General features: G+C 42.5%; 3 protein-coding genes across 3 annotated transcripts in view; 1 reads left to right on the top strand and 2 right to left on the bottom strand.

Moving 5' to 3' along the window:
- The window catches only part of LOC115256083 (DNA ligase 4-like), a 260,381-nt gene extending 243,044 nt beyond the window's left edge, over positions 1-17,337 (bottom strand). Inside the window, exons 1-3 of the mRNA XM_062845210.1 lie at positions 16,980-17,337; positions 15,663-16,914; positions 10,356-11,805 (exon numbers count right to left, since the gene is read on the bottom strand). Of these exons, the coding sequence (XP_062701194.1) occupies positions 10,418-11,805; positions 15,663-16,914; positions 16,980-17,159 (2,820 nt within the window). The 5' untranslated portion in view covers positions 17,160-17,337 and the 3' untranslated portion in view covers positions 10,356-10,417. The remainder of the gene's footprint in view (positions 1-10,355; positions 11,806-15,662; positions 16,915-16,979) is intronic.
- Positions 17,338-19,161: 1,824 nt separating this feature from the next.
- LOC109414079 (serine protease HTRA2, mitochondrial) lies at positions 19,162-24,440 on the top strand. The gene is made up of 2 exons (XM_019687819.3): positions 19,162-20,445; positions 24,113-24,440. Exons 1-2 carry the CDS (start codon positions 19,268-19,270, stop codon positions 24,279-24,281), a joined length of 1,347 nt encoding a protein of 448 aa, XP_019543364.3. The 5' UTR covers positions 19,162-19,267; the 3' UTR covers positions 24,282-24,440.
- Positions 24,335-25,356, bottom strand: LOC109414080 (N-acetyl-D-glucosamine kinase; the record flags this gene model as incomplete). Its single annotated transcript, XM_062845208.1, is given in 1 exon segment — positions 24,335-25,356. A coding segment is annotated over 1 exon segment (720 nt), but the record flags the coding sequence as incomplete, so codon positions are not given.
- Between the last annotated feature and the right edge of the window lie 982 nt (positions 25,357-26,338).

Here is a 26,338-nt window from a genome sequence, read left to right as displayed (position 1 = left end):
ATGAGTTTAGTTAATACTTTTTAATTTACTATATAACAACATATCAATATTTTAATTGTAAATCCGAAACGTTTCTAGATGTACTTTTTTTTTTTTTTTTCAATATACTGCTAATTAACATTTTATTTCAGCAGGATTCAGGTAAATTCATCGAATAATATAAAAAAAAAATATTGAAAAATATGTAACTAGGGCGAGCGTAGCACTGATATGTTTTTATTCGACGTGCAATGTTAATATTATTTTATATTTCAGATTATCAACCGAACAATCTAGTAATTCAACCAAATACCATCAAGACGACAAGGAAACAAGGATGATTCGAGCAGACAACTGATTCGAAGAAGGCTAACAATGGTGTGCCTGAACGTTGACCAAGAGTATCCTTTGCAGTTTACCCTTCCACTAACAACACCCAAATTCCCGTGACACCTAGGCCTGAGAGATCGTAGAGTTGTCTACATTTTTCATAGGTGTCCAAAACTAACCATCCTTTCCCATTCCCCAGCAGTCGCAAGGACGTGGCCAGGACAGTGCTCGACCATTGGAGGATTGCGTCAGTCTTGTCTAAGAGTCAGAGATTAGTCCCAAATCTTTGTGCTTTGGTTCAGACGGGAAGGAGGCAACCCTCATAACAGCGGTCTAGGACTGTACCACCTACGAATTTGTGCGACTCGCTTAATGCTAATGCTAATGCTAATGCTAAGACCAAGTCCCCGGTCACAAAATGTATGAAAACCCGATTTTCAAAAACTCTCAATTTTCCCATGTTTTAGGCCTCATAAACCTTCCTTGGGTGAAAACTAACATAACAAAACTTAGACGACCCAAATCGGACCACCCGTACGCAAGTTATGCGCGGTCCCACGTATGCCACTGCATTTTTATATATATAGATTCAGTGAGATTTATGCAACGTACCTAACAGATTTCTCTGAAGAAGCATAATTTTCACTTATTCTCTTATATAACACGAATTAGTTCAACTAAGTCAAATATTTACGAGGTACGTTGAATGTGAATACTTGCAAAACATATTTTAACCATCCAACAATAATACCAAGTCGAGTTATTAACAATTCAGTTAGATTTATGCAACGTACCTAACAGATTTCAATGAAGAAGCATAGTTTCCACTTATTCTCTTATATAGGCTCAGTGTACCAGTTTTGGCTATAGTACCTCAAATTCGCCATAGTTGATTTTCAACCTTTAAAGATACAAATCAACAAGAAAAAAATCGTGAAAAACAGATCACGATCACAAAAGATGATTGCAATCATTCAAACTTCACAATTTGCTCAAATTATGGTAGACATAAATCATTTTCCTTAACTTTTCGGCCTCCTTGCACCCTATTTCGCCATAGTGTACCAGTTATGGCAAATCCCATAAGGAATGCATGTAAATAGTGCGAAGTGGAACCCAAATTAACAAATGTGTCCATAACTGGTACAGGGTTCCTATCATTGGCACACGCCGTAATAAATACTAAACGTGGTTTTGGTTCCGTTTTTATATTTTTCCTGTGAAGTATGAAAACTAATCAATCATTTGACTTATTGTTTACATTCGTCGGTCTTTTTCTTATTTTTGTAGAAATATTTTTTCTTAGGTAGTGCGATAACTGGTACAGGCACCCTAACACGAATTAGTTCAACTAAGTTAAACATTTTCGAGGTACGTTGAATGTGAATACTTGCAAAACATATTTTATACATCCAACAATAATACCAAGTCGAGTTATTAACAATTCAGTAAGATTTATGCAACGTACCTAACAGATTTCTCTGAAGAAGCATAATTTTCATTTATTCTCTTATATAACACGAATTAGTTCAACTAAGCAATTATTTTCGAGGTACGTTGAATGTGAATACTTGCAAAACATATTTTATACATCCAAAAATAATACCAAGTCGACTTATTAACAATTCAGTGAGATTTATGCAACGTACCTAACAGATTTCAATGAAGAAGCATAATTTTCACTTATTCTCTTATATAACACGAATTGGTTCAACTAAGTTAAACATTTTCGAGGTACGTTGAATGTGAATACTTGCAAAACATATTTTATACATCCAACAATAATACCAAGTCGACTTATTAACAATTCAGTGAGATTTATGCAACGTACCTAACAGATTTCTCTGAAGAAGCATAATTTTCACTTATTCTCTTATATAACACGAATTAGTTCAACTAAGTTAAACATTTTCGAGGTACGTTGAATGTGAATACTTGCAAAACATATTTTATACATCCAACAATAATACCAAGTCGAGTTATTAACAATTCAGTAAGATTTATGCAACGTACCTAACAGATTTCTTTGAAGAAGCATAATTTTCATTTATTCTCTTATATAACACGAATTAGTTCAACTAAGTCAATTATTTTCGAAGTACGTTGAATGTGAATTCTTGTAAAACATATTTTATACATCCAACAATAATACCAAGTCGAGTTATTAACAATTCAGTGAGATTTATGCAACGTACCTAACAGATTTCTCTGAAGAAGCATAATTTTCACTTATTCTCTTATATAACACGAATTAGTTCAACTAAGCAATTATTTTCGAGGTACGTTGAATGTGAATACTTGCAAAACATATTTTAAACATCCAAAAATAATACCAAGTCGACTTATTAACAATTCAGTGAGATTTATGCAACGTACCTAACAGATTTCAATGAAGAAGCATAATTTTCACTTATTCTCTTATATAACACGAAATAGTTCAACTAAGTCAAATTTTTTCGAGGTACGTTGAATATGAATACTTGCAAAACATATTTTATACATCTAGCAATGATGCCGGGATGAAATAATATCAGTTAAGTGAGATTTATATTACTTGCGAGAAATTTTCAACGAAATTATTTATTTTCGTATTATTTTCATTTTATATTATGTTCAACCAATATGTTATGTTATATTCAGTCAGTTATCTCTTAGAGCTGTTTTTGTGTTTTTTCTGTTGCATACATTTAGGCTTTTATTTGCAATGATACATGGTTAGCATACTTTCAGGAGTTTATCAAGTATATTGCTTAAACCTATTAAAAATACGTTTTTTGCCATAAATTAGTCAAATTTGAACTTAAGTATAAACTTTTTTAGGTCAAACATACCTAGAATTTTACAAGGAATGCAATGAAGCTGTTTTATTAAACATATAATGTAATTTGAAAAGTTTTATGTAAGAAAGTATGGGAAATTTTGAGGTACGTTAAAAAATGAGGTCAGATTCGGAAGGTACGCTGTTGGTACATGCAGAAAACCTTAGCGTCGGAAAGATTCATGGAGATTTTCGAAAAAACCACCATCTATCCAGCAGGACACCTGTTTTCTAAGAATTCGTCAGGTACGTTCAAAATCCCGTTAGGTACGCTATGGTACCAGTGCCGGATTTAGGCTTCGGGGGGCCCGGGGCAAACTTTTTAGAGTAGGCCCCCAAAAGCAAGATTTTAAAGATGTAAACCTTATATTAATTTTTTGGCAATGTTGAGTAATTCTTTATTTTTTAATTTTTACTGTTTTTTTTTTGCGATAGCAATATTTTACGAGTAATTCAAGACTTAGACTGAAAAAAGTTAGGTCTTTAGTGGGCAACTGTAGTAATCAATTCTCGAAAACGTCGGTGAAAACCAAAATAAAGTTACATATCTACCACTGCTCCGAGATGTTTTAGGAAGCTAGGTTTCCAAAATTGATCCGAATTTCCTAAATATCTCTTATAATAATTATCATATCTTTCCCATAAAAACATCTGTCCTCAACAAACTGAGCCAGATAAGTATTAATAGTATAGGTGTTTTTAGAATATAATCGTATAATCAAAAGAAACATGCACAATCATTGTCAAATAAGTGATTGAATTATTAAATTATCAATGAAATGACATTTCTATTGATACACAGTCATCGTTTAATTTACTCTGAAAACATTAATCTTTGGTTTTGTTAAGAAACGTTTTTAATTTTTCTACAGAACCACCAAAATAAACAAGAAACTTCTTTTTATCCAGTTGATGAATATTGTATACCTCTCTGGAGAAACAATTGAATAGTTTAGTTGTTGTTTTTTTTTTTAATTTCAATTGTTTTGCATTTATCAATAAATTGACAAGACAGTTTTATGATTTTAGAATGGCAGCTCATATTGAAGAAAATATGCCACAAAAATTGTAAATCCATTCTAAAAATAGTGCCAGTGCACAAAAAAACCATGAAGTTCAGGATTTAGATTTATTCTCAATTCAAATTTCAGATTATGAAATAATCTCGATACTTTTGGTAACCCTACTCTAGGACAACTGTATTTTATACAAGTTCGTTGAACAAAATAAATATAGTGTTTCGGGATTCTTGGGGGGCCCCCTCAATCGGGGGGCCCGGGGCACTTGCCCCCATTGCCCCCCCTTAAATCCGGGCCTGTATGGTACGGACTTGGTACACTCACTTAACGGTCTTTATTTTTGATTTTATGAAAAGTGTCCTGCCAGCTAGATGGACATCAGTCTTAGGCTAGTATTGGATTCGCTGTCATGGGTACCAATACCAATACTAGAAAGGGATCCGTCAGTATATCAATGCTGATAGTTGCGATATTTGGTGTTAAGGAGCTCAAGAACAGTCTGGTGAAGTTTGGCTGAGCTTTCTCCCGCTTTGAAATGGTCCTTGATCGAGTTGTCGATTTTAAGGTTTGGGGTTTGCCAACCTCTGTCTCCATACCAGTGAGCGTTAGCCACTAGGGGGAGCTCCGCGTTGGCGGCACTATGGAAGATTCTTTTCCCCTCCTCGAGCAGAAAAAGCCTGCGATTTCTAATAGCATGTGCGTTGCATGCTAGTCCGTTGTCTATAGTGTCGTGCTTCCTTCAAAGAGCAAATAGCTCACTGGAAGCATTAAACGTGTCCGTGTCTTTTTTTTAACTGAGGGATCGGTCAACGAGTACTCCAAGGATGCGAACTGTCTTCTTCAGAGGGATAACCTGCCCTCCTCCAATGCAATGGTGGTAGGCGCACCGCGGACCCAATGTCTTGAGGTACATATGTGGCATCTTACACTTTTGTGTGCTGATAAACTAAAACTAACCGAGGTGGCCCATTTGAAAACTGCATTTACTGCCGCTTGAGCCTTTCTTCTGATGGCAGGCTGTGTGCAGCTAGAGAAAACAAGCACTACGTCGCCCGCATAAACTAAAATATGGACTTTCTTTGGAAGGTTTTTGAAAATCCCGTTCATAGCTACCAGGAAGAGAGTCATCGCTATATTGCTATGATAGATCCTTGCGAAACTCCAGTTTCTTCTGCGAAAGGTTGCGACTCCCAAGGAACATTCACTCATTTAACTAACATTGCAATGACATTTTTATTCCACATTTGATTGAATTACAGTTTAACATTATTTCATCACAGCTTGTAATCAAGCGTTGTTCAAACAAAAGTGGAGAAGTTATTCAGCAATCTTTTCTGCAAGCGCGATACAGGCTTTACAGTCGGAAGTAATCTGTGTTATATCAGCCTCATATTAAACTTGTATTCAGCTATAATAACCTGCTGCGAAAACAAAAACAAAATTCTATTATAAGCTTTTGCTATATCGAGGGACACAAGTTCGGTGTGCAGTCCTTTTTCTTGTGCGGGTTTCAACACGTGCCCAAGGGAAGCAAAATACGTGTTTGTTCCGAAACCAGATCGGAAGGCGTGTTGTCGATGATCCAGTCTCGAGGTATTGTCTTATGCCCGGTTTAGACAGTGCAAGTGACTTGATTCAAGTCAATGGAAAATGCCCAATTGAATGCGAATTGAACGTGTAAACACCACCATTCATCTCACATGAGCAACTCACTTGACTTGAACGAAAGTTGAACATGTTGAACTTTTTCTTTCAAGTCAAACGAAATCGTCTCACTTGCCCCGTCTAAACCCGGGATTCATGTGAACTGAATTCAAGTCATCTGTCAGTGAGATGAATTCAATTCAGTTTGCTTACGCTCCGCACGAGTTGAACAATGTAAACACTTGCTGCAACTGAAATGCATTCAAGAGCATTCGAGTGAACACTCAAGTCATTTGCTCAGTCTAAACACATCATTCCATTGGATTGAACATCTTTGAGAAATTAGCAAGTGAAATGTTCGTTTCAGTTGATCAATGTAAACCAGGCATTAGACGGCGATTGACCATTCTTTCCATCGCTTTAGAAAGGCAGCACGTGAGGGATATTGGACGGTAACTTGCTAGTTCTTGTGACGAATGGTCGTCAGCTTTCGGTAATGGGATCACTAAACTCTCCCTCCATTCATCCGGGTAAGAATCTGAAAGCCACAACTGATTGAAAAGTTCTAGGAGCTTAATTTTCACGATGAACGGTAGATGCTTGATGATCGGGTATCCAATCTCGGCGTGGTGTAGTTCCGCGAAAGATTGATTGAGAGATTGTTGAGATCGTTTGGTACCCTGAAGTTCCGAATAGACACATTCTACCGTGACGTTACAACGTTTTGATGCATTCGTAGTCAAATTTTCCACTATAACTCATGAAAACGAGCGTACACCTTAAAAAACGAGCGTACACCTTAAGTAATTCAGAGTCATAATTACTTAGAGAGTTAGTGTCTTTGTCAAAGTTGTTTGATAAGCCAAAAACTTACAGCTGATTTACTATTGGATGTGTGATTCTGACACACTGGGCGACGCTAATTGAAAGTTTACAATAGTTTGCAAACGATTAGAATTTCTCAAAAAGTTTTCAACAAATTTTGACTAATTGAGAAACTATGTTTTGGCAAAATTTTTGGGCACTTTATAAAAATCTTGTACCGACTTTTCGAACCCTCTAAGCAGAATACCCTCTTCGAATGAGTGTAATCAGTTCCGTACCTTTTAATTCCGCCCTAATTGCTTATCCAGGTACGCATATTTTGACTACCACTTGTAATCTTCCTCAGTGTCAGTGTCAGTGGATAACTGACACTGAGAAAGATTACAATTGGTAGTCGAAATACGCGTATCTGTCAAAGGATAAGCAATTAGGGCGGAATTAAAAGGTACGAAACTGATTACACTCATTCGAAGACTTTATAAATAGTTACAACATGTTGAATATTTTTTGAATAAATATAAAGTGCATGATTTTTCAAAATTTCAACTACCACTAGTCAGTTCGAAACTTGAACCAAACGGCTTTCAAACTGAAAATTCTTGACAAGATAAACAACTTTTCCGAAGACATCAACATTTTAAAAGTCTAAAGTCTAAGTAATTAGAGTCCTGAGATATATGAGTTTCAATTTCGTAGGTGTTACGTCTGTTTGCCGGTGATTCTTGTTATATCAAAAATAGATGTAACACTGACGTAATATCCATTCCATATCTTTCAAGATCCTAACTATTTAGACAGTTGGTGTCCTTGACAAAATTGTTTGGCTGGTCAAGAACTTTCAATTGATGGGCCGTATGATTTCAAATCCTTCCACTAGAAGGCGCTAGATGGCATACACATTTTTAGTTTTACTTATCTTAGGAACTTGATTAATTGGAAAGATGGTTGCTTCATTAAAGTTGTTTGGTAGATCAAGGACTTTCAGTTTAATAGCCGTATGGTATTAATTTCTGCCACACAGTGGTGATAGTTGCAAATTTTCAAAAGCATGCAAATTTTATCAATTACCTAAAACACAGTCAACAAGCCGTAACATTTTATAAAATATATCAAAAATTCTCAAATTTTGACTAATAGTTTCTCATTTTGTTATCTGTAATTTCTACAAATTTGGACTTGATTGGTTAGCTCTACACAAATATGGAGCGCTTTAAGCAGAATAATATTTTTGACTGTTGTTCTATTAACTCTTATATTGCTGTGTGCATTCAAAATGCAATTATCAAATGCGGGAACACCAAATGCGGTAAGATTTTCTAACAGGTAACCCGATGTCAGTGAGAGTTTTTGAATCCTAGGTTGGCGGTGATATTGGCTATGGTTGCTAAGTTGCCTTTGGTAACACTGTGTTACCGCGTTTGAAGCGCATTTGGGCACCGTTTGCATCTTGAACGCACACAGCAATATCTTAGGAATAAGTGAATCAAATCAAATTAAATTTTGAAAGTTAAGAATTATATATTGATCTTTGATTACTATTTGATTTGAATACAATGTGTCCAAAGTAAAAAAAAAGTTGCAGCTTGTAGAATACTTTTCAAGAAATTCTAATCCCTTTACTGCTTTTGCAAAATAGAAACTAACGTCCTCTAGTGGCAATATCTCGCATCTATTAGTAAATCAACTGCAAGTCCTTTACTTACCAAACAACTTTGCCGAAGAAATCGTATAGCTATGTAGTAGGGATCCTGAGATGTATGACTTTTATAATTTGTAAGTTCTCTAGCGCCGCCTGTTGGTGGAACTTTAAATCCAACTATCCATCAACTGTAAATCTTCGACCAACTTAATAACATTGTTATTTTGTCAGTGTTTCGTCTGTTGGCTACTGATATCACAGAAATTTTCGGTTTGAATGGTATTTGATTACGATTAAAAAAATTACAATATCACAGTACAATTACATCGTAGACTTTGGCCAAACACCATCTCCCCCGTCCTTCAAAATCTACGTAGTTTATGAACGGGCAATGGTACGCAATTTATAAACGATATTTTGAAAAAGAGCTCATACACAACGAGAACGAAACTGTTTTGAATACAGAACTCCAATTTAGAAGCCGTCCAAGCCAAAAAGATTTGGTCTTTTCCACAGAACTTTTTTTCGTGACGTTACAACGCAAACTTCAACCAGGTGAAACTCAGGCTTCCGTGAACCGATTTTCTTTCTTTTAGTCTCATTTGAAAGATCTTTTCGAGTACCATGAGCATACCAAATTTCATATTTGTAACGTTTTTCGTGTTTGAATAAAATTTAAAAATGTTGATTTTTCGTGACGTTACAACGCAATAAAAACCCATACTATGATCAGCCATATTTCAGAGTTGTAAAATCTTCCGATTAAAAATCTTTTTATGCTAAAAAATCTACATACATTTATCTACAAATAATGGAAGACTTTTGAAAAATCAGTGTGTTGGTGTTTAAAATACGACAGTTTGGATGGAATGTGTGCCTAAATGACTTAAAATCACGATTTTAATGTTAATCTTAATCGTCGTTCAATTTATATTTATTGTCATACTAATATCACGCCGAATACATTTTTGGATGGCAAAAGTAATGTAGAATGTGATAAAAATGTCAAATATGCCATAACTCAACTTTAAAAATTGGTATTGATGATACGGTCCCCGTAGAATGTGTCAATAGCATTTTTGGAAGGATTCATTGGGCTTTGGAAGTTTTCATCGTAGGCGTCGATTACGGCTAAACTGGCAAAATATTCTCCCAAAGCTTAAGCTATTTCTGGGGCCCAGAGATTGTCGTCCCTTGTAGACGGAGTATTGGTGGAGCGGTTTTCCGTTTCCCAGATAGGGCATTGACCTTATTCCATAGGTTGGATGTTGATTGCGAGGCATTGATACCTTCAAGGAAGTTCTTCCAGCTAGATTGCTTAGTATCTCGAATACTATGTCTGAACTCATTCCTAAGTTGCCTGTAATGGTTCCTAGCGCTTTCCTGGTTGGGATAATTCGGTGGCAGCCTTCTGGCTGCTTTCCTTCGTGCTTTTACAGCTGATTTTGTGCTCTCAGACCACCAGTAAAGAGCTTTTCTCCCTGGTTTGTTACTCGTTCTGGGAATGCACGCCTTTGCTGTTGCAGTACAGTGCATCATTGAGTTCGGACATTGAAACGGACGGGTTCTCTCCAATGGATTCTCGGATGTGATTCTCAAAGGTCATCCAGTCGGCCCGTTTGTAGAGCCATTTTGGTCGATGCGTCGCAGTAGGAGGAGTAGCAGCGATAACAATTTGAATTGGATAGTGGTCACTCCCGGTTGCAATACCATTGTAGTTTAGCTAATACCTGAGACTCTCAGGCTAATACCAAGCGACTGGCAAAAGCTACGTCAATGGCAAATGTGCAACGGCCATTAAAGAATGTGGGGGAACCGTCGTTCAATGTGATCATGCCTTCACCGTCAACAATGTCTATTAAGTGTGGTTCCTCGAGGGTTTGAGCGGTCACACCCCAAGCAAAATGGTGTGCATTTGAATCTCCTAACACAACTGTTGGCTCTGGCATTGCATTAACAACTTCTTGTAGTTTTTCTCGAAAGTTTATAATCTTGCCACATGGAAGGTAGAAGCAGACCACTGATATGTAGGCGTTCGGATTGTAGTACATCATTTGTTATTCATGATTAAATCAATATATTTATTATTATTAACATCTACTAGAATAAAATATAATCTGATAGATACTGATCAAGGTATAAAACATCAACATTGTCACAGATTTACAAAACTCTATATAACTGTTCATCACATGTACGTTTCTCGCGCAGACTACAATCAATCCAATCAATGTTCAAAACATCTACCTTTCGATTCTGCTTTGCAAAACCGTCTACCCAGCGCTGTAAATGCTCCTCATCTAAAGACTCGTTCTTCGTCACAAACACATGTGTTGTCCCTTTCGAACCAGATTCGGCGAGCCACTGGCCCCCCTCTCGAATAAGCTTCAACATCCGAAACTTTGCCCGGTACAAGTCGATGTCGGTCTTCAAATTTTCCCGGTACAACTGCCCGACCAGTCCCTGAAATATCCGAAATCCGGAACGTTTGCCCAAAATTTCCCTTCGACCTTCTTGCAGCTCTTGGGTCGATAGGGGCCCATCGTCGAGCGTTACCTGCTTCAAAAGTGCTCGCATTTCTTCGGCGTTCGAGATCTTGGCCGTGAGCGAGTCTCCGAACCGATCAAAATGATCGGACATCTCCTCGCGTAAGCTTTCGGTAGCTGCTAGCATGTCATTGGGCCTCAGCGGTAGTAACTGGTCCTTCTTCTCTGAACCACCCAGGGCTCGCTGAAGCCAATCAACGGTGGCCACGTTGTATACCTGACTGTCGATGATTCGATCTACCAAAAATGTTCGATCACCTGCGATCGTGAGATAGGTTTTCGGGCCGGGGTTTTTGACGACCCGGCCGCCGTGGCGACGTATCATCTTCTCCAGCTCGGCTATCGGTGGTTGTCCTCTGGAGGTACTCAGGACACAGAAGTCCAACCCCGAACCCACATTGTCGATGAGCTCTTCCGCTGTTTCGTCGACGTGATTCAGATTCAGGTTTAGCCTCGTGGAACGGTTGCGCTGCAGCGGGGATGACTTTTTTCGTTTCCTACCGTTGGAAGAATCTACATTTCCCGGAGTAAGATCATCCACAGTTACATGCCGTTTGGCCAGCTTGGCAACCTTGGTGTTCGCCGAGCAGAGCTGATCATACTCGTCCTTGCTCGTTACGTCGCAAAAGCCCTTATCGCTACGTATGGCCGTAATGCGCGGAAATCTGATCGTGTAGGCCGTCGCAAAGGATGTACTTTGAACCAGTTCGGAGCCCTTCAGCTGCAGCACGATGGAATGTGTCGGATGTACCCAGACGTCCGGTGGCGTTTGACCCCACCGTAGTTCCGGAGGTTCTTCGGTGACAGTGGTGCGGCCTTGTTTTCTAGCTGTAACATCTTGCCAGTGGGGTCTGAGTGAACTGTTTAACTGCTTCCACTGATCGATGGAGAGGCCTATACCGACCTTGGTTGCAGCAAAGAAGATAGGGTTTTCCTTGTCGCGATCATCCATGACACCGACCAGGAATGTGTTGATGTACTGGCGTTTGGAGTTGTAGAAACCACCTGCAGTGAGTTGAATTATTCGTTAGATATTTAATTGGAAACATAGGAATTGGCGTAGCTAGAGGTTGGTGGCTTATAAGAGACGTTCCTAAGAATATTCAGCAGAACATTGGAAGAAGTAATTCGATCAAATATCCAATTTTATAGATCTTAGTTATTAGCACTTATAAGAATCAGGATATTCTTATAAAATGAAGTTGGGAAATTTTGTGCAGGATCTTTTAGAGAATCCAATATAGACATTCTTTGATTGAGTAGACATGACGTAACTCAAACTCAAACTACACTGTTTAACGGTTAGAGAAACTCCTACAGTCGAATTCGCTGAAGAGGTTTCGTCAAAACATCTGCAAGCATCGATTCCTTCGAACAATAGCGTAGACTGTGTGGACTGATTATCTTTTTCTCTAGCAGATCACGAACAAAGAAGTGATCGGAAACTTGATTTCCTTAAGGACAGACTTGTTAGAATCCCAAAATGGCCGCCACAATGGCCGACTTTAGCACCTACTCACGATTTCGAGCGCACAAATCTCATCGTAAACAAAATCAGCGCCCCTGACCTTCTTATTTTAAGCTTATTACAAGTGAGTAAGAACAGAATAATGAACTGCACTATTGTTTGAAGATTGCTTCTTGAGATTTGTGCGTCCGAAGTTTTGATGCACTGTTGAAGCGGGACTTCAAGACGTTTGTCCTTAAGTAAGCTTCTCGTCCAGCATCCTATCCTTTGAATAGGGCAAAGAATTCCGTTTCGGTGGACTGACAGCGCTATCTGGCTTCGTCTAAACCGCTACGTACAGCAGACCAGCGATTAGACTCAGCTAATCCCGGGTCCAGTTGGGCTGCTATTGCCGATGCGCTCTTGCGTCTGAGGATACCAGAGTACTTGTACAAGATTCTCGGAAGTTACTTTCAGAATCGCGTACTAGTTTACGACACGGAGGTGGGTCGGAAGTGCTTTCACATAACCTCAGGAGTCCCGCAAGGTTCCATCCTGGGTCCGGTGTTATGGAATGTCATGTACGACGAGGTGTTGAGGTTAGAGTACCCAGTGGGAGTGGTGATTGTCGGATTTGCCGACGATATTACGCTCGAAGTCTACGGTGAAACGATCGAGGAGGTAAAGTCGACTACCAACCACTCGATCAAGGTTGTGGAGGCGTGGATGCGGTCCAGGAATCTGGAGTTGGCTCACCACAAGACAGAGGTGACGGTTGTTAACAACATGCAATCGGCGCAGCAGACGGAGATCAGTGTAGGAGAGTGCACTATCATGTCTAAGCGCTCTGTCAAACACTTGGGCGTGATGATCGACGACAAGCTTACTTTCGGTAGCCACGTCGATTATGCCTGTAAAAGAGCCTCCACAGCTATTGCGGCACTGTCCCGGATGATGTCCAATAGCTCTGCGGTGTACGCCAGTAAGCGCAAGCTTCTGGCTAGTGTTGCTACGTCCATACTTAGGTATGGCGGCCCGGCGTGGGGCACCGCGTTAAGTACTGAATGCTACCGACGGAAGCTGGAAAGTACTTACAGGCTTATGTGCCTGCGGGTTGCGAGCGCGTACCGTACCGTGTCACACGACGCTCTCTGCGTCATAACTGGTATGGTGCCTATCAGCATTCTTATCAGTGAGGACATGGAGTGCTTCGAAATGCGCGGCACAAGAGGCATACGCAGGACTGTCAGGATGGCCTCTATGGTCAAATGGCAGCGCGCGTGGGACAGTTCCACCAAAGGAAGGTGGGCCCATAGGTTGATACCGAGGGTAGATAGTTGGATTAATAGGCGCCATGGGGAAGTCACATTCCACCTGACACAGGTCCTTACAGGTCATGGTTGCTTCCGACAGTATCTACACCGGTTCGGGCATGCGGATTCTCCCGAGTGCCCAGTGTGCAATGGTTTACAGGAAACGGCGGAACACGTTTTGTTCGTGTGCCCGCGTTTTCGCACAATGCGTGACCGCATGCTTGCCACATGCGGGGAGGACACAACTCCGGACAATTTGAGGATGTGTAGGGATGAGTTTGGCTGGAACGCCGTTTCAACGGCTATTACCCATATCGTCTGGGAGCTACAGAGAAGGTGGCGCGTGGACTCGGAGAATAGCTAGTCCAGATGCAGTGCAAGAGGTGGTCCAGGGGTTCGAAGTCGGCTTCGTAGGTCATACCGGTGCCCTGCGGTCGAGATCGACCCTTACAGCGATTAAGTGGCCGCGGAGAGGAAGTCCCGGTAGCGGTGCTGTCGTGGCGTCGGTCTACTGGGTTGGATCCGAGCCCGTGGTTGGAAAGGGGTCTCCGGCAAGGGTCGGGGTAGGTGAGACCCTGCTGTCTGCAACCTACGGATGCATCTGGAAATCTCTAGAGGAATTCTGGGAGGACCTCTGGTAGAATTCCCGGAGAAATTCCTGGATGAATCCGTGGAGAAATTCTTAAAGGAATTCCTGAAGGAATGTCTGAAGGAAATTTCGGAAGAATTTCAGGAGAAATTTGTGGATCCCTTGATGAATTTGTGGAGCTAACCCTGAAAGAGATCCTGAAGGAATCCCTGGATGAATTCCTGGAGGATTTCCTAAAGGAAATCTGGGAGGACTCCCTGCAGAAATTTCTGAAGAAACCTCTGGGGAATTCCTGGAGGAGTCCCAGGAGAAATGCCTGGATGAAATCCTGGAGGAATACCTGGAATAATTGCTGATACATTCCGCGAGAAATTCCTGCGGCAATTTCTGAAGAAATCCTTGGATGATTTCCTGGAGAAATTGCCGTAATAATTTCTGAAGGAATTCCTGGAAGATTCCCTGAATGAAATCTTGGAGGAATCCCTATAGAAATCCCTGATGAAATTCCTATGGAAATCCCTGGTGGAACTCTTGAGGAATCTAGAGAAATTCCTTGAGAAATCTCCAGAAGAAGTCCTGGTGGAATCTCTGGATAAATTCACGAGGAAACCCTGGAGGAGTTCCTAGAGAAGTCCCAGGAGAAATTCCTGGAGGATTACCTTGAAGAACCACTGGAGCACTTTCAAGAGGAATCCCTGAAAGAATTCCTGGAGGGGAAGGATTCTTGAAGAAATCGAAGGATCTATATCTGAGGCATTCTAGGACAGAAATCCCAAGAAGAAGTGCTGAAAAAATTCTGAGGAAATCCTGAAGAAATCCTAGAAAGCAACGCACGTAGATACCTGTAGCAGTAGGCTGCGACTTATTTTTCAAAAGTTGTTGAAACCTGAAATTCGTAAGCTCTTTTGGATCCAAATGACATATAAAGATAAACGTCCAAGTTTGAGCCAAAAATATTGAGATTTAGAGGTGGCGCAATCGCCTCAAAGTTGAATTTTCGAGTAATAAAAATGATTATATCGATGGTGCTCTAGCTAGAGCAACTATGGAAAGTAAAGGGTTTAACGATACATGGTGCGGTCGTTACCGGTAGCGTACTCCTCCGGCTGTTTTTTTCGAGGAATATCTACACACTCAGTTGAGCTCGGCTAATTTTCATTCTTTTGCCGAGATCCGCACAGCCGAGCGCTCGGCAATCGCATTTTAACTAAGATATCAGCAAAAATTAAAGTTTATTCATAGCAGCACCCATGGGTGCCGCTATCATCAAACATCAAACGACAAGCGTTTAGCCGAGATTTCAGCAAATGAACTTTAACCGAGATCCGCACAGCCGATCTCGGCATTCTGTTTTAAGTGTGTAGATCCACGTTCACCCCCCTCAACAGCGGTCCTAGCTACGCCTATGGGTCGACAATACTTAAAATTGTGACACTAATAGTCCTGTACAATGACGCAGGTTGAACAGGAATAATGTAAGAGTTGTTCGGATTTACCTTTATGCCAGACTCACCTATTATCAACAGATCGAAATCGGAAACCATGTTATCGATGTAATCCGGCTTGATCTTGTACCAACCGGCGTTCCGCTCGTTCGGACTGTACGCCGAGTTCTCTTTCTTGATAACGACCCCTTCCTGGTGGGCATCGATGGCGTGATTTAGCAGCTCCACCAGATGCTCACCATTCTTCACCTTAACTCGATGGCAGATCGTTACGAATCCTACCTTCTCCTTGATGAGCGTTTTCAAGAGGCGAATCCTCTCCGCGTAAGGCACCATTATTAAGCTTTTCCCATTCAAGAATAGCACATCGTAGGCGCAGAAGCATGGTCTCAACTCCGGATTGTCCGCTTTGATGGCCTTAACATCCGTGTTCTCGCTTTTATCCCGATAGATTAGCTCGCGTTTGTCGAACACCATCATTTCTCCGTCCAGAATCATACTTTGAACGCTCGCGGTTAGCAGATTCGATAAATATGGAGTCAGCGTGGAACCGGGATGGTTCGGATTCTCTCCAAAAACGTGACTATACTCGTAGCTATTCCTGGAAAAGTATTTGAACACCTGGCCTTCCTTATGAATCTGGAACCTTTCGCCGTCCATTTTGGTTTCCAACCAGAACTCGTCCTTCTTTAGCATGCCATCGACCAGTTTCAAATCCACTCTTTGGCACAGCATCGGTTTCACAGGGTTGAAGAGCCTCACTGCCATCCCTGAACCAGGTTCCCCGATCTCTTCCAAACCCTCACCACTCTCTACTGCGTCACAAACTTTGGACAAATGACTCAGCCTATCGAACAGCGCCCCCGCCTTGGGATGATACAACCCCAGCAGTTTCGTTTGACTCATCCCCATTCGCAAGTTTTTCAATATTATCCTAATCAGCCACTTCTGGTCAAGCTGGGTCATTCCTTGCACCATCCGAATCAGCTCATCCTGTGTTTTAGCTCGACGGCCGTTCTGATAGTGCTGACCCATGGCGTCCAGCCTCTCGTTCACATCCCAAACGGTCATATCGCACTCCTTCGGACAGCGACCACGCATCAGGGTGAATATACGGTCGGCAAAGTCGCCGCTATTCCCGTTGCTACCGGTACCCGATTCGTCAAAGCCGGACAACTTCCGGGCCTCGATGCTCGACTCGCTGATTCCGAGTATCTTGATGTACAAATCCCGCAGAGTTTTCACCCGGATGCCGTAGGAATCCCGCTCACGGTCGGCCGCTGGGAGGAGCAAGCGCAGGATTGGGAAGATGCTGGTTTTCTGCGAACACAAAGAGATTTCGTTAATATAATATCCTTTACACATATGAGAAGCAGCAGGCTTACAGCATTGTCTCCATACTTCTGTCGATACTCCCGCCGGAACTGTTCGAACGAATCAAAGTACCGACGAAGGATGTCGTCCTTCTTGCTCGATGACGTCGGTCCGGCTGCCTTCAGTTTCTCCAGAATGGCACTTATTTCGCTGAATTTGACGTGTTTCGATATGCACTGCTGTTCCGACATTTTCTTCTTGCGTTGTATCACCTTCACAGGATGTGGACAGAGATCAACGAAAATCACAACGGTATTTAAATTTTAAAAGGACTACACACAACACGTCCGAGGAATTACGCATTACTACACTGTCGTCAGTCGTCACCACGTTCATTCATGACTGGCGTTTACGAGACTACTACTTTTTCTGGTTTGTTTTGGCTCTCTCTTTCGTTCTCTTTTTGCATTATGCATTTTGACCGCCGGTCCGCCGATCTCGAGAACAGCAGCTGATTGACAGCAAAGGCATATGCACGCTAGCTTTTGTTCAAACTTTTTTGTACCACAAGGGGATTCACTAAGCAGCGTAAATCTCGCGTTACATTTGAAAAGGGCCTATCCCTAAAATGTAAACAAATCGATTTTGATACTTTTCCATAGCATCCCCCAACAGTAACATACTGTGCAAACATCACCCGCCTAACCGTTAATCTTATCAGAATAAACTCCACCTTCAAAACGGCCGATCATTGCTTTTTTTCCCAATCATTCATAAGCCCGTGCTCCAAATGGGCCAGTAACGGTAAAATTTTGTTTTCATTTGTTGGTCCTCTCGTTTAAAGGGCCGACAACCGAAAATTTTCCGAACGACTCTCGGCTCGAGCGCCGAGAGAGAGAATTCTCTCTCTCAAAAACGGCCAAGCCTTGATACGATGTCAACAACGGACTAACTCGGGGGACCAATCCACGCTAAGAAAATTTTAGAAAGACTCACAATAAGGCGTACACTGGGTAAAATTTTTCAAATTAGCTTAACATGTTTATCTATAATTTTTCATCCTTTTTTGATAATTTTTAATGCAAACTTGATTATTGAAACAAAGATATATCTATTCTTGTGTCATTAAAACAAAAAGCATGTTGAAAAATTCGAAAACTGTGAAATACGAATAGGAAATGTGATGGAAAATGTTTGCATCGATTTTTCTCAATGTTTACGTTCTGGGGATAGGCCCTTTTCAAATGTAACGCGAGAAATCTTCGTAAGCCATCTCTCTCTCTCATAAGAAAAGTTCAATAAAAATACAATTCGTTGTGTTGTAACATTACAATACCTTAGGTAGGGATTACAGATGATAATACAAAATCTATACAACCTATAGTTATGCAAGTTGTTTTAGTTAAGTTAACCCAAAGTTAACCTTTTTTTACATTTTAGTGGAAGAATCCAATTATTGCAGTTTTATACACTTGACTACAATAATGAGTGACACAACCTTAGTGTGGGATTCTTATTAGAAATTTTGTATGTGAGAGAATATTGAGAGAGCCACGCTGGCAAACAAAAAAACTGCATTCAAACCAAAATATTATTATTTAGAAAATCTCGCGTTACATTTGAAAAGGGCCTATCCCCAGAACGTAAACATTGAGAAAAATCGATGCAAACATTTTCCATCACATTTCCTATTCGTATTTCACAGTTTTCGAATTTTTCAACATGCTTTTTGTTTTAATGACACAAGAATAGATATATCTTTGTTTCAATAATCAAGTTTGCATTAAAAATTATCAAAAAAGGATGAAAAATTATAGATAAACATGTTAAGCTAATTTGAAAAATTTTACCCAGTGTACGCCTTATTGTGAGTCTTTCTAAAATTTTCTTAGCGTGGATTGGTCCCCCGAGTTAGTCCGTTGTTGACATCGTATCAAGGCTTGGCCGTTTTTGAGAGAGAGAATTCTCTCTCTCGGCGCTCGAGCCGAGAGTCGTTCGGAAAATTTTCGGTTGTCGGCCCTTTAAACGAGAGGACCAACAAATGAAAACAAAATTTTACCGTTACTGGCCCATTTGGAGCACGGGCTTATGAATGATTGGGAAAAAAAGCAATGATCGGCCGTTTTGAAGGTGGAGTTTATTCTGATAAGATTAACGGTTAGGCGGGTGATGTTTGCACAGTATGTTACTGTTGGGGGATGCTATGGAAAAGTATCAAAATCGATTTGTTTACATTTTAGGGATAGGCCCTTTTCAAATGTAACGCGAGAAATCTGTCATTCACTCAGTCTTTGGTTTCATTTTAAATAATAACAGTTTCATCAGCCACGATTTACGTGAGCAGAGTGCAAGTGCTAACATGCAAGTGATAAGAAAAACGCTTAATCTCCACTCGCCTGGAACTATCTTCAACTCATTTGTCAGTCGCCGTCATCAGCTTGCAACTGCTCGCTCGGTAGCAGCGGTAACAGCAGTCGCAAGCCGAACGATCAGCAGCACCGGTTCCAGCCGCAGCAGCAGTGGCGACCGCGAATGGAGCCGAGGTCAATGCGGTAATAAATCGAACAGCGGCGGTAGGTTTGTTGGTACTGCTTTGACCGGTTTGATTGGGGGATTTTATTTACGACCACCAGCCGAAGATGAAGAATTCCAAGCCGGAGGACGCCTGCGGCGGTTTTCGTTGTTCCCTAGCGTTGCGGCTGCCACCAAAGGGCAGGATCTGAAGGGGCGGCGGGCGATGTACAACTTCATTGCCGACGTGGTGGACGTTTCGGCACCGGCTGTGGTGTACATAGAGATCAAGGACACTCGACATTACGACTTTTTCTCCGGACAACCGATGACCGTTTCCAACGGATCCGGATTTATCATCGAACAGGATGGATTGATCTTGACGAACGCCCACGTGGTGATTAGCAAACCGAACGCGATGGTCACCGTGAAGCTGCTAGATGGACGAACTTTCCCAGGGGTCGTGGAAGACGTAGATCCAAATTCGGACTTGGCCACGGTTCGGATCAAGTGTAACAATCTGCCGGTGATGAAGCTTGGCAAATCGTCGGACCTCCGTTCCGGCGAATGGGTTGTCGCCCTGGGTAGTCCCCTATCGCTGAACAACACCGTAACGGCCGGCGTGGTAAGCTCCACACAACGTGCCTCGCAAGAACTGGGCCTTCGGGGCAAGGACATAAACTACATTCAAACGGATGCGGCCATCACGTTCGGGAACTCCGGTGGTCCGTTGGTCAACCTGGACGGGGAAGCCATCGGAATCAACAGCATGAAGGTGACGCCCGGAATCAGCTTTGCCATCCCGATAGATCACGCCCGAGAGTTCCTGCAGAAGGGAGCCGATCGGCGGAAAGCAAAAGGTTTTAGTACCGAGAAGATTCCCGTTCGGCGGTACATGGGAATCACGATGCTGACGCTAACGCCGGAGATATTGCGGGAATTGAGACAGAGGAGTCACAATGTGCCGGATAACGTACGAAGCGGAATACTGGTGTGGAAAGTGATTCTGGGATCACCGGCGCAAGTGTAAGTATGTGAAGTCTACCGGGGCAAAATGGGGCAGTTGCAGTCTGCATTAATCTACGAAGTTTTAAAGATTTTTTCGTGTGCGTAAAAAGAGCGTATTACGGACGGAACGCATGATATTGCACTTTGGGGGGCTTAATACGCTCTATTTACACGCATGGGTTTCTTTCAGTTTTTGTTTTTCACATAAAGATATCCACCAGTTTTTAATCGATTTGAAAAAAAAATTAAGCTCATTCAAATTAGAGAATCATTATTTATCAACAAGATAATATTCTATTTTTTTATGAACCCAAGTCCTACACTAGTTTTGCCAAGTCGAAATATCCCAAAAAAGAAGAATATCCTTCAGTCGAAGGACCGAAACACAGCTGACCCAGCAAAGTACAGACCAATAATAATGCTATCGTCGGTAATAGCGAGGAGGATACAATCCCACTGCAATGCCAACAAACGTGATGACCGAGGAACAGAAAAAAGTGTCGCAAGAACACGCAAGGCTGCAAAAATCAGGTCATCATAGGTGCAGTCATTAAGCCACCGAAAAGCAGAGGAATCTGAGCATGGCGTATATACCACACTCGTACCTTCAATGTACTGCAGTTGTACAAGGTAGACGGGAACGTCATTAGGCTGATGCAACATGAGATGGGGATGTGGAGTACGTCCCTACAAACTACCGACGGAACAACTGTGTTGCGGTCCAGACTCTCACCACCAGGAGGGGGATATTTCAATGTGATACCTTTAGTCCGCTATGGTTCTGCCTTACGATGAACACCCTCAGTACAGAGGCTACATCAACTGCTGCAGTATGTGCCGGTGTTCAGCAACGACACCCGGATGGAGTTTAGAATTGACAAATGTCGGTCAGTCCATCTTCGCCGGGGTCAAGTAGTGGACGCCAGCTGTTTCCGCGTCATCGGACAGGAGGAGATTCGGAATATGGTTGAAGGCGAAGCTTACAAATACCTCGTCTTCCTGCAACTTAGAGGTATTCGCCACACAACGAACAAGAAGGCACTGCAGGATAAGTTTTTGCATCGTGTCAACTGTGTTCTGAGGAGCTATCTGTCAACCGGTAACAAAGTGAAGACGATCAACACGTTTGCTGTGCCCCTGATAACCTACAGCTTTAGGGTGGTAAAGTGGACCAAGACTGACCTCAAGGTGTTGGAACGAGCATTACGAGTGGCGTTCACCAAGCACCACCTGCGCCATCCAAAGTCGTCCATCGAGAGAGTCACCCTGCCACGCGCTATAGGAGGAAGAGGCGTCACCAATATCCCAGTCACTATGTGGCTCCCAGAACCAGCAGTTTGCGGGCATATTTCGTAGAAAGCCAGAACCGTCAATAAATGTACCGCACTGTATTTGAAGCTGACCACGGTTACAGCGCTCTGCATCTGGCGCAGGAAGATTACCAGCTGAAGCGCATGGCTGGTGCCGGGTGACCACTGATCGGAAACAGAAGATTCCATGATAACCATCCAGGACCGGGTAATTGCGACGAAGTATGAGAGCCATAGATGACCTGCAACTATTCCGAGAAAACTTGAGCCGAGAAACTTTCGGCGTCCGGTTTATTGGTGGAATGAAAGGATCAGCAGTCTTCGTGCTGCCTGTTTAAAAGCTTAACAAAGCTTTCAAAGAGCTAAGTCAGAATTAGAGAAGATAGAAATGCAAGGAGATTTTAGGCACGTCTAGGAGGGCCCCCGTTTAACGGGAGATTGCACTGAGCAAGAACAATTGCTACTAGGAACTGTGTCTACTAACAGATGGCAGCCCTTAGGGCCAAGCTTATCTCGTCCTGACGAAGAAGATTAAGGATCCAAGGGCGCCAGCAGAAATGTGCTCTGCCAATTGGGTAATTGTGGAAAGTTTCTATCCAAAGCATGACCCAACCTCATGGTCACCCATACACCGTACGTCGAAGAAGTGGGAGCAGACGCCGTAGAAACCCAACTATCTTATAGTGCCAAAAGGCCCAAATATAACGAAAAGGACTAAAAATAATGGACATGTTCAGGACAGACATTTGAAAGATTCACAAGTTGGTGTTACCAAAAACCAGGTCCGGAGATCCAGAATCCTAAATATCGTCCGACATGCTTGCTGGATATTCTTTGTAAACTCCGAAATACCAGAGAGAATAGCGCTTCTGTGCTAAACGGATAAATCCGTATTTATCCGTTGCTATCCGTCGTTATCCGCGTCTAATCTGCTCGGTTAGCAGCGGTTAGTGACAGACAGCAACGGTTAAATGCGGATTTTTCCTTAGCAAAAGAAATGTTTTTACCCTCGTCAATTACAGAGCGGATTGTCGAACAGACAGTTAGGGCTCCGGAAAGAACGTCAACAGTGGATGCAATTCAGTTAGTTATCGCGAGTGCGGAAAAAGCACACAGAAAACAGAAAAGATGGAGTAATGCGTACTGTGTCGTGCTCGGTGTCGTGGTGACCATAGACTGAAGAACGCTGTTAACAGTACCAGCCGAGAGGCCATTGCCAGAGCTCTGCTTAGTATGCGGGTTCCCCACTATCTGTGCAAGTTTCTAGAAAACTATTTCCCTAACCGAGTATAGATCTACGAGGCAAATCTAGGTTCGAGTATAGATCTACGAGGCAAATCTAGGTTCAGCGATAGATCATAGTCAAGGCCACAGGGCTCCATACTTGGCCCAACGTTGTGGAACATGATTTACGATGGAGTGTTGAGATTGACGCTGCCCAGACGAGTCACCGGTTTCCTGGATAACGTTGTAACGATAACAAGTGAGACTCCTCCGGAACAAGTACGTTACGGTTCATGGTAATACGTGTGGCCAGTACGATGATATTATCGGAGGTAGTTTGCGTTATAGCTGGGATGATCCCTATATGCATCACTCTGGCTGAGGATTTGGAATGCTCTCAGAGAAGAAGGTTTGCCAACGCAAGGAGGATAGCCGAGGCGGATTCATTGGCTAAGTGGCAGTAAGAGTAAGAGTAGGACAACCGGAAAAAGGAAGGTGAATCATCGGCTCATTCCAAATGTATCGATGTGGACGCCCAGAAAACACAATGAATAGTGAACTTTTACCTGACGCTGGCCATGGATACTTTAGAAGCTACTTACATCGATTTGGACATCGATTGCACCATCGGTGATGTTATCAAAATCCGATAGCGATAGAAATTCGGGAGCGAAGTGGATGGCGGCCACACTCTATGCAACGTGTGGCGGCAACGTAATCTGCAATCAAGAGTTAGACTGGAACCCGACATGAAATCGCAGTAAAGGAAGACCAGTGTAGTTGAAATAAATTTGACCTGGTCACCAAAGGCAAAGGCGATGGCGAGCAATCGCCCAAGATGGATCATCTTTCCCTTTGGCCCTCTGCACTCAGGACTGAAAGTGGAAGAAGTGTCTGTGGAAGTAGGTATCAGGATAGTTACTCAAGTAATACTTTGTAATTAAGTTTACTTTTAGTATTGAACAAACCATAGAAAATTGAAAGATGATAAAAAAAAATTGAAGTGCTATCTAGAACAACCTTATAAAACTAGAATGATGATGAACAAATCTGTTATTCTGTCATTTAGCGTATCTTCTGGCCCCTTCAGAATAATGATTGAAGATTTTGAAATTTAACCTTCTTTCATCTTTTTTCCCTCCTCCATGCAGTGGTGGTCTCTATCCCGGAGACATCATCACCAGCATCAACGGAAAACCAGTGAAAAACTCAGCCGACGTATACGAAATGCTGTCGGGAAAGGATCGCGTCCTAAACATCACCATCTTCCGTGGCGTTGAAGAGTTGAAGGTTCAAGTGACTCCCGAGGACCCGGAGTAAAAGCAACACCGTCCCTTAGGATAGAGCAAAACGCACATACCGGACGCACCTGGTTCTGGACACAGCACATAATTTATTTTCTTTATTTCGGAAAATAGATACAGAATTGTACAGTTTGTTACACTGCCTGTGGAATATATATATTTTTTACAACAATTACACTACTACACAGCGTTGTGCTCATCTAGTTTGAAGTAACCTAACGGTAAAATTGGTGCCTATGTAAAAATCTCAGTTCTCTGGGTACACTTATGGTATGATAATAGTACGCGCGGCTCTGGCGAATCCGCTAGCTGACGAGGAAGCTTCCTGCACACTTGAATTTCATTCCTAGTAAACTCGTTTATCGCAAGCCTCAGTTTCCGTTGGTCCCGTTCATCGTACCGTTCGTTCCATTCTTAGCTGTGCCATTAGTTCCGTTAGCTGTCCCATTTTTCGTACCATTCGCTACACCATTCTTGTTCCCATTGGTGGTGGTACCGTTGCTTCCGTTGCTGCTACCATTCGTCGCGCTACCATTGACAACGGCCCGGTGACCGTAAAATACTTCATAGTTCTGCGAATAATCCCTCGGCAGTTCCAGCTCGAAAGTATCCGCAGCCAGGTACGCCGCTCCCAAAGCCATCGTGTTGGTCAGTTTCAGCAGGTTCAGATCATATTTGAATTTGGCACTTTCCAGCTCCTTGGTGAAGCCCGGCTCCAGCAGTTCCCAACTGAGCCAAACCGACCCGACGCACACGATGTCCAGCTTGCCGCATTTGCTGATCAGTGTCGGACTGATGCGGGGCGATAGGGCACACACCGAACGGGCCAGCTCCTGGCCAGCGTCCTCGAACAGTTTCCTACACAGTGGGTCGTCCTCTTCGCGGGCACATTTGGCCAGTTTTGCACACAGGCCGGAGAATGTGGTTTTGCAGAATTTGGCGTAGCAATAGTCCAGCAGATCGGAGCGCGTTTTGACGCCAAAGTGCTCCCGGATGAGCTCCCACACCCGTTCCACGCACAGCTTGCTCCGGCGGAAGTTATCCTCGTGGTCGAAAACGATTTTGATTGCGTGTTTTGAGATCCACCATGCTGCGAAAATAGAAGGAAAAGAATGGGTATAGTTTATTTAAACAATTTTGGAACCAATTGTTAGAAAATGAAGAAGGATACTGAAGTTAGCAGCACTTAACTTTTATAAACTTTTATCCAATGTTTGGAAATAGCTTCGAGATTTAAACATACTAAGCGACTCCAATATTACATTTTAAAACTATTACAAAGTTAAAAATACACTAATAAACTTCATAACAAACTGTACCGCATCCCCATCGTTAATGGGAACTGTGTGGCGGATAAGGCTAAGCTAGCAGCGATCTGTACAACAACAACTTGTAGGTTTCCAGGCCAAGAGAAAGTTTCCACTGCACGTCTGACGAGGGGTGTACTACTGCAGTTGCCACACCTTCACCCCTCAGGAGTGGCACGAGGCGGTACAGCGTCCGCAGAGGATGCGCAGATGAGTGGCGCAGACCTCACGTAGGTGCTGAACCGTAACAGGAGTGGGATACTAAAGATGTTGGTAGCCGCTGAGCAACTCGATGAGCTGATTGCGTCAAGGATTGGGTGTACCAGCGGGCGGAACAACATCAGCAAGGACCTTAAGCTAGGTCTGCCAAGGTCTGCTGAAGCTCCGCAAGTCGGTGGCTCTGGCCAAGAAGGAGTACAACCTCGATGCGCGCAAAAGTAACAAAAAGACTACTTCTTCGTTGCTGAAAGCTCGAAGATGGCGCGCGAAACCATGCAGCTCCCCGGCGCGGTAGGGGAGATGGTAAATTGTCCTAGGGCTCAGCTGCAACGCCGAAATCCGTCGGACAGCGGCGTGACTCGCTGGGGACAAGAAAAGCCCAGCAGAAAAAAGCAGACGCGGATTGAAAAAGAAGAGGTCGACTAGCATCAGTTACCAGGCACCTTAGCTGATTACAAAGCGCACAAGTGGTAAGGAAACTAAGCTACAGAACCAGAAGGTCAACCTCTAGAAGATCAGAAGTCAAGAAAAAAGGCTAAGCCAGTCC

Source organism: Aedes albopictus, chromosome 1 (assembly GCF_035046485.1).
Source record: "Aedes albopictus strain Foshan chromosome 1, AalbF5, whole genome shotgun sequence".
NCBI lineage: Eukaryota > Metazoa > Arthropoda > Insecta > Diptera > Culicidae > Aedes > Aedes albopictus.
The sequence above is the reverse complement of the archived record's forward strand: the minus strand, read 5'-3'. Positions and strand labels throughout refer to the sequence as shown.

Bases quoted from the DNA above. Each gene is read 5' to 3' on its own strand.
- LOC109414079 (XM_019687819.3), top strand. From the start codon at position 19,268: ATGCAAGTGATAAGAAAAACGCTTAATCTCCACTCGCCTGGAACTATC. The intron at 20,446-24,112 runs GTAAGTATGTGA...TCCTCCATGCAG, and splicing joins CTGGGATCACCGGCGCAAGT to TGGTGGTCTCTATCCCGGAG.